General features: G+C 37.0%; 1 protein-coding gene across 5 annotated transcripts; it reads left to right on the top strand.

The window, feature by feature from the left end:
• The first annotated feature begins 4113 nt into the window (after positions 1–4113).
• Positions 4114–15678, top strand: LOC108040539 (RNA pseudouridylate synthase domain-containing protein 2). Of its 5 annotated transcripts, XM_044459940.1 has the most exons (12): positions 4141–4169; positions 5642–5986; positions 6093–7134; positions 12455–12544; positions 12665–12752; positions 12809–13031; positions 13664–13751; positions 13937–14157; positions 14213–14403; positions 14469–14696; positions 14758–15074; positions 15135–15678. In XM_044459940.1, the coding sequence occupies exons 3-12, from the start codon at positions 6385–6387 to the stop codon at positions 15207–15209; spliced, it is 2271 nt and encodes a 756-aa protein (XP_044315875.1). In that variant the 5' UTR covers positions 4141–4169; positions 5642–5986; positions 6093–6384; the 3' UTR covers positions 15210–15678. The 5 variants fall into 5 exon arrangements, with proteins under 5 accessions (XP_044315877.1, XP_044315879.1, XP_044315876.1 ...); XM_044459942.1 differs by lacking the exon at positions 5642–5986 and having other exon boundaries at positions 4114–4169; positions 6341–7134; XM_044459941.1 differs by lacking the exon at positions 5642–5986 and having other exon boundaries at positions 4117–4169.
• The last annotated feature ends 62 nt before the right edge of the window (positions 15679–15740 follow it).

The raw sequence follows: 15740 nt of genomic DNA on the forward strand, positions 1-15740 counted from the left end.
GTTCCTGGTATGTCAGTTTTATAACAACGGTGCCAGATTCCTAACGTAATTTTGACGACCTTTGATTTAACCAACGACTACAGTTGGCTAGTTGGAATGGTCTCTCCATGGTTATGGTCGCTATGAGATCGTACCGGACATATGGCCATCAGTGGCTTCAAGGATGCCTACAGGGAATTCTCTTACTACCCAAAACAAAGTGCCATCTTAAAGAAGAACTTCTCTAATTTACTCGATAGAGTTCCCACCAGCAAAGAACTGAAGCAAAATATCTCGTTGATCCTGATGAAATGCCATCGGCTAGACAATTTCCCTACAACATGATTATCGTAGTAGGACCACACATTCATCCCCCAAAGGAGCAACCGGTGCACCTGCAGAAATTCCTGGTTGAGTTATTTATATGAAGAATATAAAAAAATCACAAAACCAATTAGGGCAAGAAGGCAGGGTTTGCCTTAGGATTGGGTTACCAAAAACAAGAAAATCACTGCTTGAGCTGATTAAAAATTCCAAATATACGGCGATGTACTGAATAAACTAAGTGATCGAGCACTGGGGAGCTTCCCATCTGCTCGCGTTGAGCTTCTGGTACCATTTCTACCTTCTGGATATCATCCTATACTGGGTAATCCTTATTATCAAGTTACTTTGGTCTCCAATATCTATCCAAAAGGAGATTTAAGTCAATAGCCTTCTTTTCGAAAAAGGTTAGGAAAAAGTAAAATGAAAATATTTTCTTTTTTGCTAATAAAAATGGTTTTAATTGATTTTCCAAAAACATTTTTAATTTTTTAATTTTTCTAGGCATTTACGCTGCTTGAGTAGGACGTTGATTACATTGAATTTTTGTAATTTATATATACGTAGTAAATCAAATCCCCAAGTAAAAAAAGGCTGGTAGTCAAAAAAACTAATTGAAAAAATCTCGATAAGTTAAAGCCATAAAGAAGTTGATTCATAACTGCTTAGCCATATCGCGAATAATTAATGACCGGAGTTACTTTTAATCCAGCCTTTGGTGACCTAAAGGTTTAATTACATTAACGTGTTCATATATTTGGTAACTGCATACATATGTGCGAACATGCATGTGGGAGTGTAATATGAGGCACGGCCCACCTTTCTATATATACCTCGCACATACTATATATGTTGGTATTAGATCTGTGTTGTTTATAAACACGCGGTTTTGATGGGCATGTTTAGAGGCAAAGCTTTTCTACGAAAAAAAACGCGATGTCGTCATTTTTAGTTTTTGTCCAGGCGAAAAGTCAATTTAGAACAGTAGCCCAATGTGGGTGTGCACACCTACATGTCCTAGCACACACACACACACACACACACACCAGTGCAGGGGAGAAATTAAATGGGTGAGCTCGCGCACACCTACAAAATATCGTGCTGATTTAATCACTTTCTTCGTTTTCACAAACGAACGTCAACTTCAGCTCCCATACACACGCACCCACCGCAACCACACCATCCCCTGTTTATTCAGGATGAGCCTTATAGCCTTATAGCCTTATAGCCAGTGGCCATTAAATGTTGCCTTAAATGACGGGCAAGCCTTTTCTTTGTTGTTCGCTTTCGTGACCAACCGCGTTTCAAGGAGACCTCCATACGATTCTACACCTAGACCTGTACCTATACCGTCTGGATAGCTCGGGTGAAAGTGGGTGAGCTACGAAAAAAAGTCACGCAGTCGAACACGCAATTCCAGGAGCCTCAGACCAAATTTTATCAACATAATGCTTTCAGTTTTGGCAGTAAAAACGAAAAGCTGCGGTCTTGGCTAATTGGTAAAATTCGAAAAAATTTATGTCACTGTCATGGACTATCAAGGGATGTTGTATTTGGTAGCAATACACACTTTTAGTTTCTTGATTTAAGATACTACTACTTTTTTTGTAGGTTTTTGAGTACCCACGCGATGTATTGAGATTCGAGATTCATATGATCAAATGTAAAACTAGATTGTAAAGCAAATAATGTCAGAAATAGAATTAATTTGTATATTATTATACTTTTCGTAGTAAACTTTATTTACAACCTAATCAAGTTAATTTAAATGGCACTTTCAAAAAACCGATATATTTTATTTCTTTTAAATGAATAAATAATATTGAAACAATATGTTGTCAATTGGATGTCGCAGCTAAATTGGTGAAGTTATGAATTTTTGATCTTACGTGTTTAATGGCATTTAAAAATGACTTTTAACATTTTTAGCTGGAATACAGTGAACAATCAAGAAGCCTTTCTGAAATGGACTTTTAGGAATTGCCTAGTTAAATATATCTTTGCCGATAATATCGGATCAAAAAATTACTGTGCATCATGTTAAAGATTTGTAATAATGTATTAAAGGTTGAATTCAAATTGGTCAGAAACTGTTTTTAAAAATTGGTCAATAAGGCATACTTATTTTTGAAAAAAATTTGTACGTGCGGGTATTATCATCTACCATAAGTATAATCGGCTCGTTATGAATTTCTTTTTTCTTTCAATCGGAAGTTTTAACTTTTTGTCTCACATTGAAAGACTGCAAACAAGGCAACAGCGTTAATGACATTTTATTCTTTTTAAATGTGTCAATCAGAAAAGGCGAACTCATTGTTTTTTAAACCTACATGTTGGCATGTATGTACATATTTTTATATATATGCTATTGTACATTTATTTAGTACAACGGATATTAGAAGGTTGTGGTTGCAAGACTTGAAGCTTGATTTAAAATATGAAAATGCTTCAAGCATAAGCTTAGTCCAGTGATACAGTCGAATTGATATGAGTAAATGTGGGTGTGCGAGTGGACACTTACAATTTGTGAGGAGAAAGTGTGTCAAATGGTCCCTGTGGTTTTGCATGCATCAGTAAATTGATATAACAATTCAAGCGCGCCCTAAGCAAACCCGCGAAATTCAATTATCCATTAAGGAATTAGTTATTTTCGAAGAAATCCTATCCAATTTCAATTCTGATGAAAGAGTTAAATCATTAAATATGGTGGGCTAGAAAAGCAAGATTACATATTTTTTACTATTTATATGAATCGTATAAAAACCCTTATCCTACGAAAATGCTAATGAAGTCATATTCAAATATGTTGCAAACAAGAATGTTGCAGTTGCATATACGATGCAACTTGTATCAAAAGAAAATAAGGTGTTCAAACCACAAGCAACCTTTTTGTTTGACTTATTTTATTCCAGGTAAACGCAAATAAACATTTGAAGTCTTGGTTCGATGCGATCATGTTCTATGGAATTGGTGAATTTTAAACTTTCAAATGTTTTCAAACCAAACAAAACTAAAAAAGACCAAGTAATCAGTTAACTACGGCAACTGGTTTTTAGTAAGCGACATATAGTTAAGTTAAATGATTTTAATTGGGACAGCTCACTAAAATATACCAACTTGAAATTAAAGCTCTAATTACATTTCTTATTTTTATTTTGCTGATAGTCTCTTTTACCCTAAGAATAAATAATTATCACGCTCCAGAGCAGTTCGAGATTTAAATTACATAAAAATTCTAAATAAACGGATAGAACCTATTTCGGCTTACAACATCAAATCCGTTGCATCAAGCTAATTTGAAAATATCGAGACCGACACCAATTCCACCACTCCACAGTGGGAAAGAAGATGCATTGATTGGGAAAAAAATTAAGCATTCTGAATCAAAATATTAATGCCCTTAAACTAAAAATATACATATGTAGTTATATACGATGTTCCGAATCAAAAACAATGTTTTAAAACTCAGACAAAAAATAAACATTAAAATCATTTCCAAGATACTTAGCAGTTTGACGAAAGCATTTAGCTGAGAACAATAAAGATAACAATAAAAATTCTTTCTAAGCTCACAAAACCATATAGGGTATTTTTATATTCTTGCTATATAATTTTTTTAAAATTTGTTTTCTTTGTGAAATGCTTTCAAATGCATTGGACATTCTCTTTAGCTCCAACAGAACCTCAAGGTTCATTCATTTTTTGCCGAAATGCGTAACCACTGGCCCACTGTGCACACGGGAAATTCACCACGACTGCGAACGGCAACTTAAGTTTGTTTTCGTTTGCGCCAAGTTTTCATTCGGTGTTTTGGATTTGGCTAGTGCAGATGCTGCCGCGTGAATGTGAATGCCATCGTCGGAAAGGTATTAAAACGTGCACCATTTCAAAATACATTCGCGTGTGATTCCCCCAGTTTAACGGCTTACAATTTGTTCTCCTACATCAAAGAACATTTAAATTACAATTATTTACTTTGATAAAATTAATGAAAATATTGAGAACAATAAGAAAAACAAATCAATGTGAAAGTGACGGTTTTGATATTTGGCGAAACCTAATAGTGTGATATGCCTGCCTTCACACAAAAAAAATATACAAAATATTTTTTTTCTCTAATTTGACTTGAACAACATATATAATATCAATGTGTTTCAAATGATCAAAAGCCCCGACATTTTTATAGTCTAAGATGGGCAGATGACAAAACATTCACATAATTGAAACGATAATTTGCCATAACCGCGCCATTCAATATAATGACATTCTATAGAGCGGTTTTTCATCACAAACTATTTTATTGGCACTTTAGCGGCTGGAACTATAGAAATTCGAATGAAATGTTTCAGGCAACTTTTTAAGATTAAATAATATTAGGCATATGCTTTTATAGAAACATTGATCGCTACATAGACAACGCATTATATGCTCGTTCGCGGGAATACAAAAACTAATGGCATTATCCATCGGCACACAAAACGCTCCATTAATAATACTGTGTTGTGGTCCATGAAATTCTTCAAGCCGTTTCATTATTTTTACTAGCAGTTCGAAATTGTATTTACTTTGATCCGTCACCTTATGCTGGCGCACACGCTGACATATATATTTTCTTTTAAATATAGAAGGTAGCTCCCACTAAATTTTGTTCTTGCTCTTAAGCCCATGATCTATTGTCATCCTGCTGATTTTGAGATCTGGGGACTTCCACATGAACGTTCAGACGCGTGTATATATGTTCATTTTATTTGAAAAATTCTTTCTACCCATTGTCTACATAATACAGTTATGCAAGAATTTGGTTTGAAAAATGTACTAAAACCACTCGCAAGATACACAATTGTTGTTGATAAAATGGAACTAAGACAAAAGAAGAGTGATGACAAAAATGAGTGTGGCTATATCTGTGTGCTTATGTACATTCTTGCGTATTAAGGAACTGAAAATTTTGAACAATTTTCTGGTATCTTGTCGAAACCGAGCAGACCTAGTAATACACGAAACTTATTTTAGCACAAGCTCCTAGCGTAAATAAAAATGTTTACACGTGCGCATTTGTGCCATTTGTCTCAGTTGGTGGTAAGGCACATTTATCTCGTCTGTATATACCTGTTTTTGATGGTTTCTGAAAATTATATCGTGAGCCGATATCTTAATGCTTTGTGCTGTATACGTATTATTTTTCGTTACACATTCGTCTATCCCGATATACATTCGAGCACGCATACGCGTTTCTTCTTGGCCAAAATCTGACAGACGCATGTAGACGTCAGAAAATAGGTTTATACGTATTTTAGAGGATATATTAGACCCACATTACTTTGTCTTTTGCAATTAGAGTCGGAAAAAGCAGATGGCCCCAGCATGTATTCTAAATGTGTGTTCAAGGTTCCAGTAATCGTTCGGCTTCCATTTGGAATAAAAATCAAGAACTCTTAGTTGATATCGACAGCTGAATCATTTAACCCTAATAGCCAGTAAAAGTATTATATTTAAAGACATTACCACGCCCATGATCGCCTTGTACACAAAGCTAATGCAGTGCAAAACTAATCAACATATTGTTCCGACTTTTTTGTGTGCGATGGGGAATTTGTTAACGGCAATCTGCTAATAGAAACCACAAATTAACGCATGGGCCGGAGCTAATATCCAGCATTTATACACACGTTTCCACATAAAGGTATAGGTGTTCATAAACACTAAAAAAAAATAAATAATCATTTTGTTTAGATTTTTAATTCACGTTATACAACTTTAAAATCGGTTTATATTTTCAAATAAAACAGTCGAAGCAGCATCTATATATCTAAAGCCAAGACAATTTGTAAACACGTACACATCGATTTGTAATTGGCTTTAAAAGCTTTAATGGCATAGTATGGACTCGAAAATTTTACTGCGCAATGAATGTAAACAAATGATCGTATTACCCGGGAATAAATCAGTATCTGTGCGTCCGCGTAGTTTTGTTGCCCAACCATTAATGTCATTAATGTAATTTTCAAACCAAACCCAATCCCAATCCAATCTGCAGTTTCGTCTTGAAAGAAAGTGAAATACCAAAAGAGCGCCAAAACAATGCAGAATTCCCCGGCCCCGTGTGCCTGGTATTTGCCCTGGTCCCTGGCCGCCCAGCAGCACCAGCAGAAGATGCTGCAGATGCAGTCGCCGTTTCTGGACAAGATGGGGGCCGCCTCGGTGGGAGGGATCTTTGCGGCCCAGCCGCAGATGCAGCAGCAATTGTCGCCCAACACGGCGGCAGCTCCTCCGGCGAACTACCAGCAGCCCGCCCTGCATCCGAGTGCCGCTCCCGGGGCCGCCCACTTCCACATGGGATCGCCGTATAACCACCTGGCTCCCCAGCTCCTCAATGCCGGCCAGCTGAACCAGAACGCCCTGGCCTCGCAGTCCCACTTGATGCACTCCGCCATGTTCTCCTCCTTGCCGCTGGGAGTGGGAGCCTACTATGCACCCGCTGCTGGTGGAGGTCACACGGCGTTTGGAGGAGTTCCCCTGACCTCGGCGGCCCAGCAATCCCTACTGGCGGCCACCGGAGGAGCACCTGGCCATGGGCATGGCCACCTGGCCCAGCAGCCACCGGCCCAGCAGGTTCCCGTCCAGGTGCCAGTGCAGATGGCCCCGCGGGCAGCTCCCTCCGCCTGCTCCATGGTCCAGCCACTCAACCTCAACTGCCTGCCCCACCAGGAACTGAATCACCTGTCGTCCATCAATCTCAACCTGAGCAGCGTCGTCGGGCTGAGGAACCAGGCGCCTCCGCTCTCAGCCATCCAGGTCTTGCCAAGTGCCGAGGTGCCGATTAATAAAAAGGTGAGCTTCAGTTTGCTAACTACTCGTAATGATAGGTACTATTCGCACTTGAACGAGGGCTAGCACTTTGTTGACGTCTATGGACACACTGAGGGATTCATTGGGGTCTATTAATTACGAACTGAATTAAAAAATCAAGAAAATCCGATTGCTGTTAGAAGACTAATTAGACAGCCATTTCCCATTATTTGTAATGGCTTGTATCTACAAAAAGATATTTTAAACGATTTACGCAAACCAATATTTGATAGAAATCAAAAAAGCGCAGAGAGTTATTTCCTTTTTTTTTTTGATTTTAAAATTAGTAAATTTAATAATAATTAATCATAATTAATTTTGCGGTTTTATAGAAAGATAATTTTATTAATTTATTTATTAACTTCGTAACCGTTGAAAAATGGAAAAATGTTTGCTTACTGATAATAGAAAAGAAGCTTTTTTTCCAATTAACATAACAATAACCAAGTCAAAAATTCACTGAATAATGGTCTAGTTTAGATATAATGAACCTATGTATAATCTTAGCGCAACTATTGTATATATGGACATTTTAATTTAGTAACTCTTATTCTAGAAAGCGGCTGTTTAATTGCGAATTTATAACTTAGAGGATAGAATCATTATATATTAAAAAGCAAGGAGAATTTGAAACCGTACTTTGCCTTCTTAAATATATTGATCGGGAAAACCAATTTTTCACATATTTTTACCATTAAAAATGAGAATATGTCAACACAGTTTTACACAGTTCAAATCATACTCTGTAATACGTTATTAAAATGCAATATCGCAAGTGAATAAATAAAAACTTAACCGCCACTAATTGGTCCACAATGGTTGATGTTACTCCATAACGAGGTGTTGCTCAATTTATAGCGACGGCGATGTCAAAATTAATAACAAATTATTTCACATTTGAAAGTTTCTTGTCGAGCGTTTGCTCAACATGCTCTTTAACGGTCTGCATTATTTTACAATAAAAATCTTCTCAATCGGTGTTTGTTTTTTGGGGGATAGTTACATTTTCGATGTGAACATGAAGCTTTGGCTTTCAGATTTTCCGCATCGCTTAAGCTGCCTTATTATATACTACTTAGCTGCCGTTTGCAGTGCCTCTGTGGCTATCTTTTGAAACCCGATGATTTCATAAGCCAAATGGTGAGCGGGCAGCCGGCTGAGTTGGTCAAGGTTTCGCTTATAGCCTTACTCCAAACATGCTAGTAGCAGCTCCGAGATGTTTTCCATTGTTTAATGCACATCGCAATGTCTATAACTTTGCACTTGCAAGCGTATGACCATGAAAATCAAGTAAGTTGCATCCAAGGCACAATAACAACAGCACACGTTTGCCCACGTTTCAGGGGGTTCAAGGGGTTAAAATTACCCCGAAATATTTGTTGAAAACTACCACAGCAATTTGTTTACATTTGTGATGTAAACAAAATGTACACCTAGCAATTATAACCAATCCACCTGAGGTCTACCTACAATCATCTGTGTTTAAAGTATTCAGTCCTTAACAGATGGAAGATATAAAAAATAATATTTAACAATAAATCATATTACCCAACCAAATACGCCCCCTTGAAAGTTTCTGCGTTAGCCCCTGATGCGGATGCAAGGTGTATAGAATTTCTGAGTATGATCTTCATTTTGTGAAAAACGGGAAAATCGTATCAACTATGGCTAAGTAGGCAAGAAAAGCCGTTATGGGACAACTTGAATAGAATGTCACTGGACCATTCCTGCAACCTGCTCGTCTAAAATCCTCCACTTGTCCAGTGCCGAATGCATTCGTCAACCACTTGCCGTACTTGGAGTGAACCTACTTACTAACTGCAATCTAGTTTTCTCAGACTCAAACTGGCTTAAGTTTATACAGTTCGAGCCGATATAAATCGCTTAGATATTTTAATTGCAAACACAAATACCCCGCCGCAATTCTTTGATTGTGTAAGAATCTCCAGTCGGTTCAGAAAATATTTTCATTACAATTTGAGAGCTTAAAATGTGTTTTAAATAGTTATTGCTGCAAATTAAATATGTACTTTATTATTCAAATGATAGGAAATAATATTTTTCTCCAACTATTGGCAAATTAAACTTACAATTACAAATTTTTTTAAACTTACAAAATTTTTTACTTTAATTGTCATTTTCCTATCTATTATTTATATAAAAATTAGCTTTGATGATGTATAACTTTTTGAGAATATTAATCCGGAATTAATAATAACAAACTTTTGTAAGCAAATGTACTTAAATATATTTTTATAGATTCCAATTGAAAATCGAATATTCAGAAACTTGAAAAATTTGTAGCGCTAATTGCTTTCCCTTGTCCCAGTTCTTTTTTCTCTTTTAAGATCGAGGTATCTTAAGACCATTATTTATGCGAATGACGTGATTATGAATCAGAAAAAAAATGTTTTGTTTACAAAAAAGAAGCAGATAGTTTAAAACATGTATGAACTACATATATCATGAAACCAAAAACGTAAACCGTTGGAAATTAATTATAAATAAGAATTCCATATTTACAGTGCCGGTACAAATAACAACAGGCGAAACTAACACTTAATAATGAGTGCTCTTGAAAACTGATAATTAATAAAACCGTGGGCAGTGGTCACGTGTAGTCTTCCAGTCTTCCGGCTGACATTCGCCGGTCTGCTCCTCCTCGCACCTTGCGCAACATATTGGTGTGCTGGCGATAAAAGCGTGCCGACCGCGATTTGTACTTCGCCCCCTGTTTTCTTCTCCATGAACAGCCTTCGGGTGGGCGGACTCATAAATATAACCCGGGTGCTAGATGAGACACAGTTTTCTATCACCACGCAGACGGCATCGCCATTCGCTTTAAAACTATATCAAAAGGAAAAAAGATTAAAGCTTAAATTTTCCCGACAAAGAAATACCTCGGAGTCACCTTGAAAATGCAACCAATATGAACCGGAATCTGGGGTTTTAGCAAACATTTGTCGAAGAGAACTAACAATAATATGAAACGGATTTTTCTGATCGTTTTGGGAAAACCAATATACTCCGAGCTCATCGCGATCGAGGAAAATTGGATATGCATTATGCACATACAGATATATGCTCATGAATATATGCAGATGTCTACCTATATATATAGAACTTATAATACATTAGCGATATGAGAGTGCCATGTGGGATGGGGCCGCCGTACGCCAAGATCGCTGGCAACAGGTCTCCGCTGTTGAATGATTCAATTAATTGATCATCTTCGTTTATACTCAGTTCTCTTGGATGAGTAGACGCAAAAAGCGTGTAGGAGGTCTTCATTCATTTGTGTTCAATGGAAATCATCACCGGTAATTGGGCAACACAAACGCATTTTCTTGGCCGATAAAATCTGACGGAACTAATTTTGGAACCGCAATTTCGGGGGACCATAGTCGGAATTCTTTTTTAATGTGAAAACAAAAGGGGGAATATTTTACTTTGAGCGTTGGAGGGGGAAGACCATAAACCAAATTAGTTGATTTGCTATAAATTGTACGTCAATCAAAACTGATTTATTCTCAGTGGAGAACATGCACTAATGTAGTCTTAACCAATATTTACTACTGACGTGTTTATGTATCACTTTGGTTGCGTTGTATAAACTCAAACTCGTTGCCAGCAGGTGTTTACCACAAAATTAAACAAAAATACACAATTATCTGCTAGTCGCATCTTAAGTTAATCTTCTCCATCCGTGCAATCAAAAGTGGCAATTACATGGTGAGAGATGAACACAAAGATTTAAATTGGCGGATCGGAATCGTTTGTTATGTACTTTATTGTAAACGGAATACAAGATAATCTTAAGTAAAATGTTCTAAGACCTAACAAAATTAAGAAATGATTTTCGACACTTCAATATTTCATTTCTTAGGATATGAAGATTACTTCCGAATATTTGTTTTTTTCTTTTCTTAGGATTCACAGATTATTTTTGCGTTAATAAATTTGAAATGTAATCTAGATTGTTCTTTTAATTAGAAGATTATTTTTCATTTTTTTGATGCGTTTGAAACTCAAGCTAAGCCAAAACAAATTTTTGACATGTTATGATTCTGGGAAATAAAAGTTTAAAGAGCAACCATAGTATATTAGGTTTCATAAACATAGCCAAAAATACTTGCAGTTAGCTTTCACGATGGTTTGAGGTGTATTTTGGGTTAGTACAGCAGCGCTAGCATATATTCGGCTGTTCATAATGATCTAAATTTAAAACGTATTCATATATTTCGAGTGTATCTTCTGTGCATTGTTCTAGGTTGAGACTTTTTCAAATACGTACACGGTCATGCATATGTGTATCCACGCGTTTTAGACCCATTGTAACTTGGGGGATTTCGCTGTGGGTCGAAGATGTGCCGGACGGCATCTCATCTAATGGTATCTCCCGTGGTCCGTAGCTCTCCCGCGCGACTTTTTGGGCATGCTACATGTTTCCATCACGCGTTGGGCGCATTGCCAAGGAAAGCAACGAACAGAGGATCGCCATAATGGAGTAATACGACTAGCCGATACCGGGTACTTGAGACCGGTTCCTCCTTTTATGGGGCTTTTAATTTAAATTGGATGTTCAAAAGGCCAATAGCTGCCGAAGAATAGTTTCCAAATTTAATCACTGGGGCGTTTCATTTAATTGATATGTTCAATAGCCCTGCAAAGGCATTAAGTAGTTAAATTATATAAAGATCTTTAGATAGAAATACACTTGGCCTGTGAGCTTAAAATTACCCAACATATTTCCCCAAACCAGAAATGTCTTGACCAATGATTTATTATTCTTAACTTAACATATCGAAATCTAAATATTTCCCACACTAGTTAATACCTACATATACAACCCAGATCCATTAAGATTCCTAGTCGTTGTTACATCCATCTAAAATAAAACCATATACTCCCTTACCTCCGAGTACCGCGCATAAAAGACAAACGTCAGCCAATAGTAGCTCTGTGAAGGCAGCAGACATATAAGCGCCGAAGCCAAGTACATATCCCCAACTGTTTATAAATATATGTGTTCTTAGAACAATATTTCGGTATCTGTATGAACTTACGTAATATAAGGCATAATGTAACCTAAGTCATGCTGACTTCCCCGCCAAGAGCATCTCACTTTGACCCAAATGGCCTGCCAATGATAAATGAGGGAAGTATAAACAACATAATCCCTGAAAAGAAGGAAAAGGTGAAAATAGATTTTGGGGTAAATTGTAGTTGATCAGATTAAGAAGCTAAGGCCAAGTTAAATACTTTTCAAAAGAAATTCTTGTTTTATTTATGTACTTAACAGACTACTTCTCCAAGGGACTCCGATCTTAAAATTAAGATACCAGAAAAGCGGAAAACGGATGATAATGATCAGATAAAGGAACTAAAAAAAGTAAGTGAAAGTCATTTGCAAAACATTATATTTTATAAGTTTTTAAAAAGTTACTAATGATCATGAGGCAAGGTAATTTAATCGTAGATATAATCCAAAGTAATGTTTTTCTTTCTCAAGGCAAAACTTGAGACAAAAGCATTGAAGGCAAAGAGACCCGGATTTACAGACGAAAGGTATCAAGAAACCTCCTACTATATGGAAAACGGTGAGCTATTGAGGTTACTCGAGTTGAAATTTTGTAAATAATAATTTTATAAATAGGTCTTCGCAAGGTATACCCATACTACTTCACATTCACAACCTTCACGAAAGGCCGCTGGGTGGGCGAAAAGATTTTGGATATATTCTCCCGTGAGTTCCGAGCTCATCCTGCCGAGGAATACGAGCGATGCATTCAAACAGGCACGTTGACAGTGAACTTCGAGAAAGTACCCATTGACTATCGGCTGAAACACAATGATCTGCTCGCTAATATAGTTCACAGGTAATTCAAATCAAAATGCTTCATTCCTTTGTAAAAAGTACACACATTGACCGAAACCAATTTCGAGTGGTTGCAATTGTGTTCCGTGTAATTTCTTCATATTCAGCTTATTATACATATATGTGTTTTCCACCCAATAAAGCCAACTAACGCTCGCAGCATGCCAGTGCATAGCAAAGTAAATGGTGGCCTTACTGCCATTGGGATTTGACCTTGTATTGTCCCAGCATCATCAATAACAAATGACAATCCATAGATTATAATTGCGCACATGACTCCACAAAATCATCTTCTTAACAACTTGCGCAAGTTAATTTTCAGTTGTTTTGATTGATCTTGTAATAATAAAGTTAAAAGGGGTTCACTAAACTCACAAATCATAAATAACCCAAATGATGTAAGACGAGTGTAAAACTTCCTCTTCTTTATTATTGACTTTAAAATAAAATATTCTTTGCATAAAATCAAGGAAAATCATCAAAATCTAGCTTGAATTGGCCATGAAAGGTGTGTAGGTCTGATAAAAGTAGGTTATCCGTGTGGAATACCTTAGTAACCTTACCGATCTCTAGTGAAACAACCGATGGAGATGAAATATCAAACTAACCCGAGTTTCATGGCTATCTTTACAGACACGAAGTTCCTGTGACTTGTCAACCAATTAAAATTGTGCATATGGATGAGGACATTGTAGTTGTAAATAAGCCAGCATCGATACCTGTAAGTGGCTTAAACGACCGCCATGTTACACATTTTACACAGAAATAGTTGAATACTTCTACTTGAGTCTGTATTTTAATGTTATCACTGTCAAAAACCTACTTCCGCAACATCTGTATACGTCATATTCAATGCATATTGTAGTTCGAGTTCCCTAAGTATTTCTTGCAATGCCATTTTTACAGGTACACCCATGTGGACGTTATAGGCACAACACTGTAGTCTTCATCCTTGCAAAGGAGTTTAACCTCAAGAACCTACGCACAATTCACCGACTCGATCGGTTGACATCGGGTCTTTTGCTATTTGGACGTAGTCCAAAGAAGGCGCGACAAATGGAGCAGCAGATTCGCAACAGGCAGGTTGAAAAGGAATATATCTGTCGGGTTGAGGGTGTTTTTCCAGAGTAAGTTAAATTTCAAACCGTGTTAATCTAGTTAGCAACAATTATTATCTTCCAGAGGCATCGTGGAGTGTAAGGAGCCCATTGAAGTAGTCAGCTACAAGATTGGCGTGTGCAAAGTATCTCCTAAGGGCAAAGATTGTACGACGACTTTCCAAAAGCTCTCCCAAAACGGCACAACTAGTGTGGTACTCTGCAAGCCACTTACTGGTCGAATGCATCAGATAAGAGTACACTTGCAATACTTAGGTAAGAGGTACTTGAAGTCTCTGTCCCCTAAACCTGATACTAAATAGAAGAGATACTCCCCAAAGGTTATCCCATTCTGAACGATCCACTCTACAATCACGAAGTCTTCGGTCCTCTGAAGGGACGATCTGGGGATATTGGTGGAAAGTCAGACGATGAGCTTATACGAGATCTCATAAATATACACAATGCTGAGAACTGGCTGGGCATAGATTGTGATTCCGATATTTCAATGTTTAAGACCACCAAGGACGAAGCAGATCGAGAAAGTCTCAGCAGTGAGCACACTTCCGGTGGGTAGACCTATTTCTTTCTATTTTCACTTACTAATATTGTATCTTATGACATTTTCAGTCGTTCATCACAGCGATGATGATGGGGGTGTGAATTCACGGGAAACAACACCTCCATGTCCTGAAGCCCAGCAGCCGGAATTAGGTGGTAAAATTGTGGAACGCACCAATGTAGTCAAAGAGTATCCAGTTACTGCACAGAAGTCTTCCCCGGAAATTTCCTCTGCTCTTTTGGATTCAATAGAGAGTCCTTTGAGTGGAGGTGGATGCAATGTGAACAAGGTGACAGTAGATGAGCATTGCTATGAGTGCAAAGTGCACTATCGTGATCCCAAATCAAAGGACCTTATAATGTATCTGCACGCATGGAAGTACAAGGTTTGTATTTGATTTTTGAGTGGGAAATAATGATTTTATTAACTGGATTTTCTTTTTTAGGGCCCTGGATGGGAGTATGAAACGGAGTTACCGACTTGGGCCCGCACCGATTGGGACCACTTAGACTCTGTATAAGTATACAATACTATAATAGAAACCAAACAGACCAAAATCAACAAAATTATATATATCATAAAACAAAATGTGCCTTTAAGATTGGATAGCATGCGTACGCTTCTGTTAATGCGTTATACAATAATATTATATATATGTACACAAATGCGTAGTAGATGCGTTTAGATCGATTGTAAAATTATGTACGCATTCTAGAATCCTATAAAGTTCACAATCAACCACAAATAGGCTAATACAAGAGCTGAAAAGACGTGCAAATAAATTCGAAGCTTTTATTACAAAATAATAGGTATATTTATATATATACAAGACATGCACTTATCTGAATTAATGTAATGTGAAAGGCAATATATTATATTATAATCGGAATAGACAACTTTATAGAAATTAGTTTGTATGAATGTAAAGCGAGATCGTATACGCAAAAATGAAAATAAATAAAATTTTACAAATGTTTCTTAGAAAATAATCGAATGGAGGTTTTCAGTTATTTTAATGGGGAACACTAAATATTTCAGCATTTTTTTTCGG

This window comes from Drosophila rhopaloa, unplaced genomic scaffold, assembly GCF_018152115.1.
Source record: "Drosophila rhopaloa isolate 14029-0021.01 unplaced genomic scaffold, ASM1815211v1 contig_2, whole genome shotgun sequence".
In the NCBI taxonomy this organism is placed as follows: Eukaryota; Metazoa; Arthropoda; class Insecta; order Diptera; family Drosophilidae; genus Drosophila; species Drosophila rhopaloa.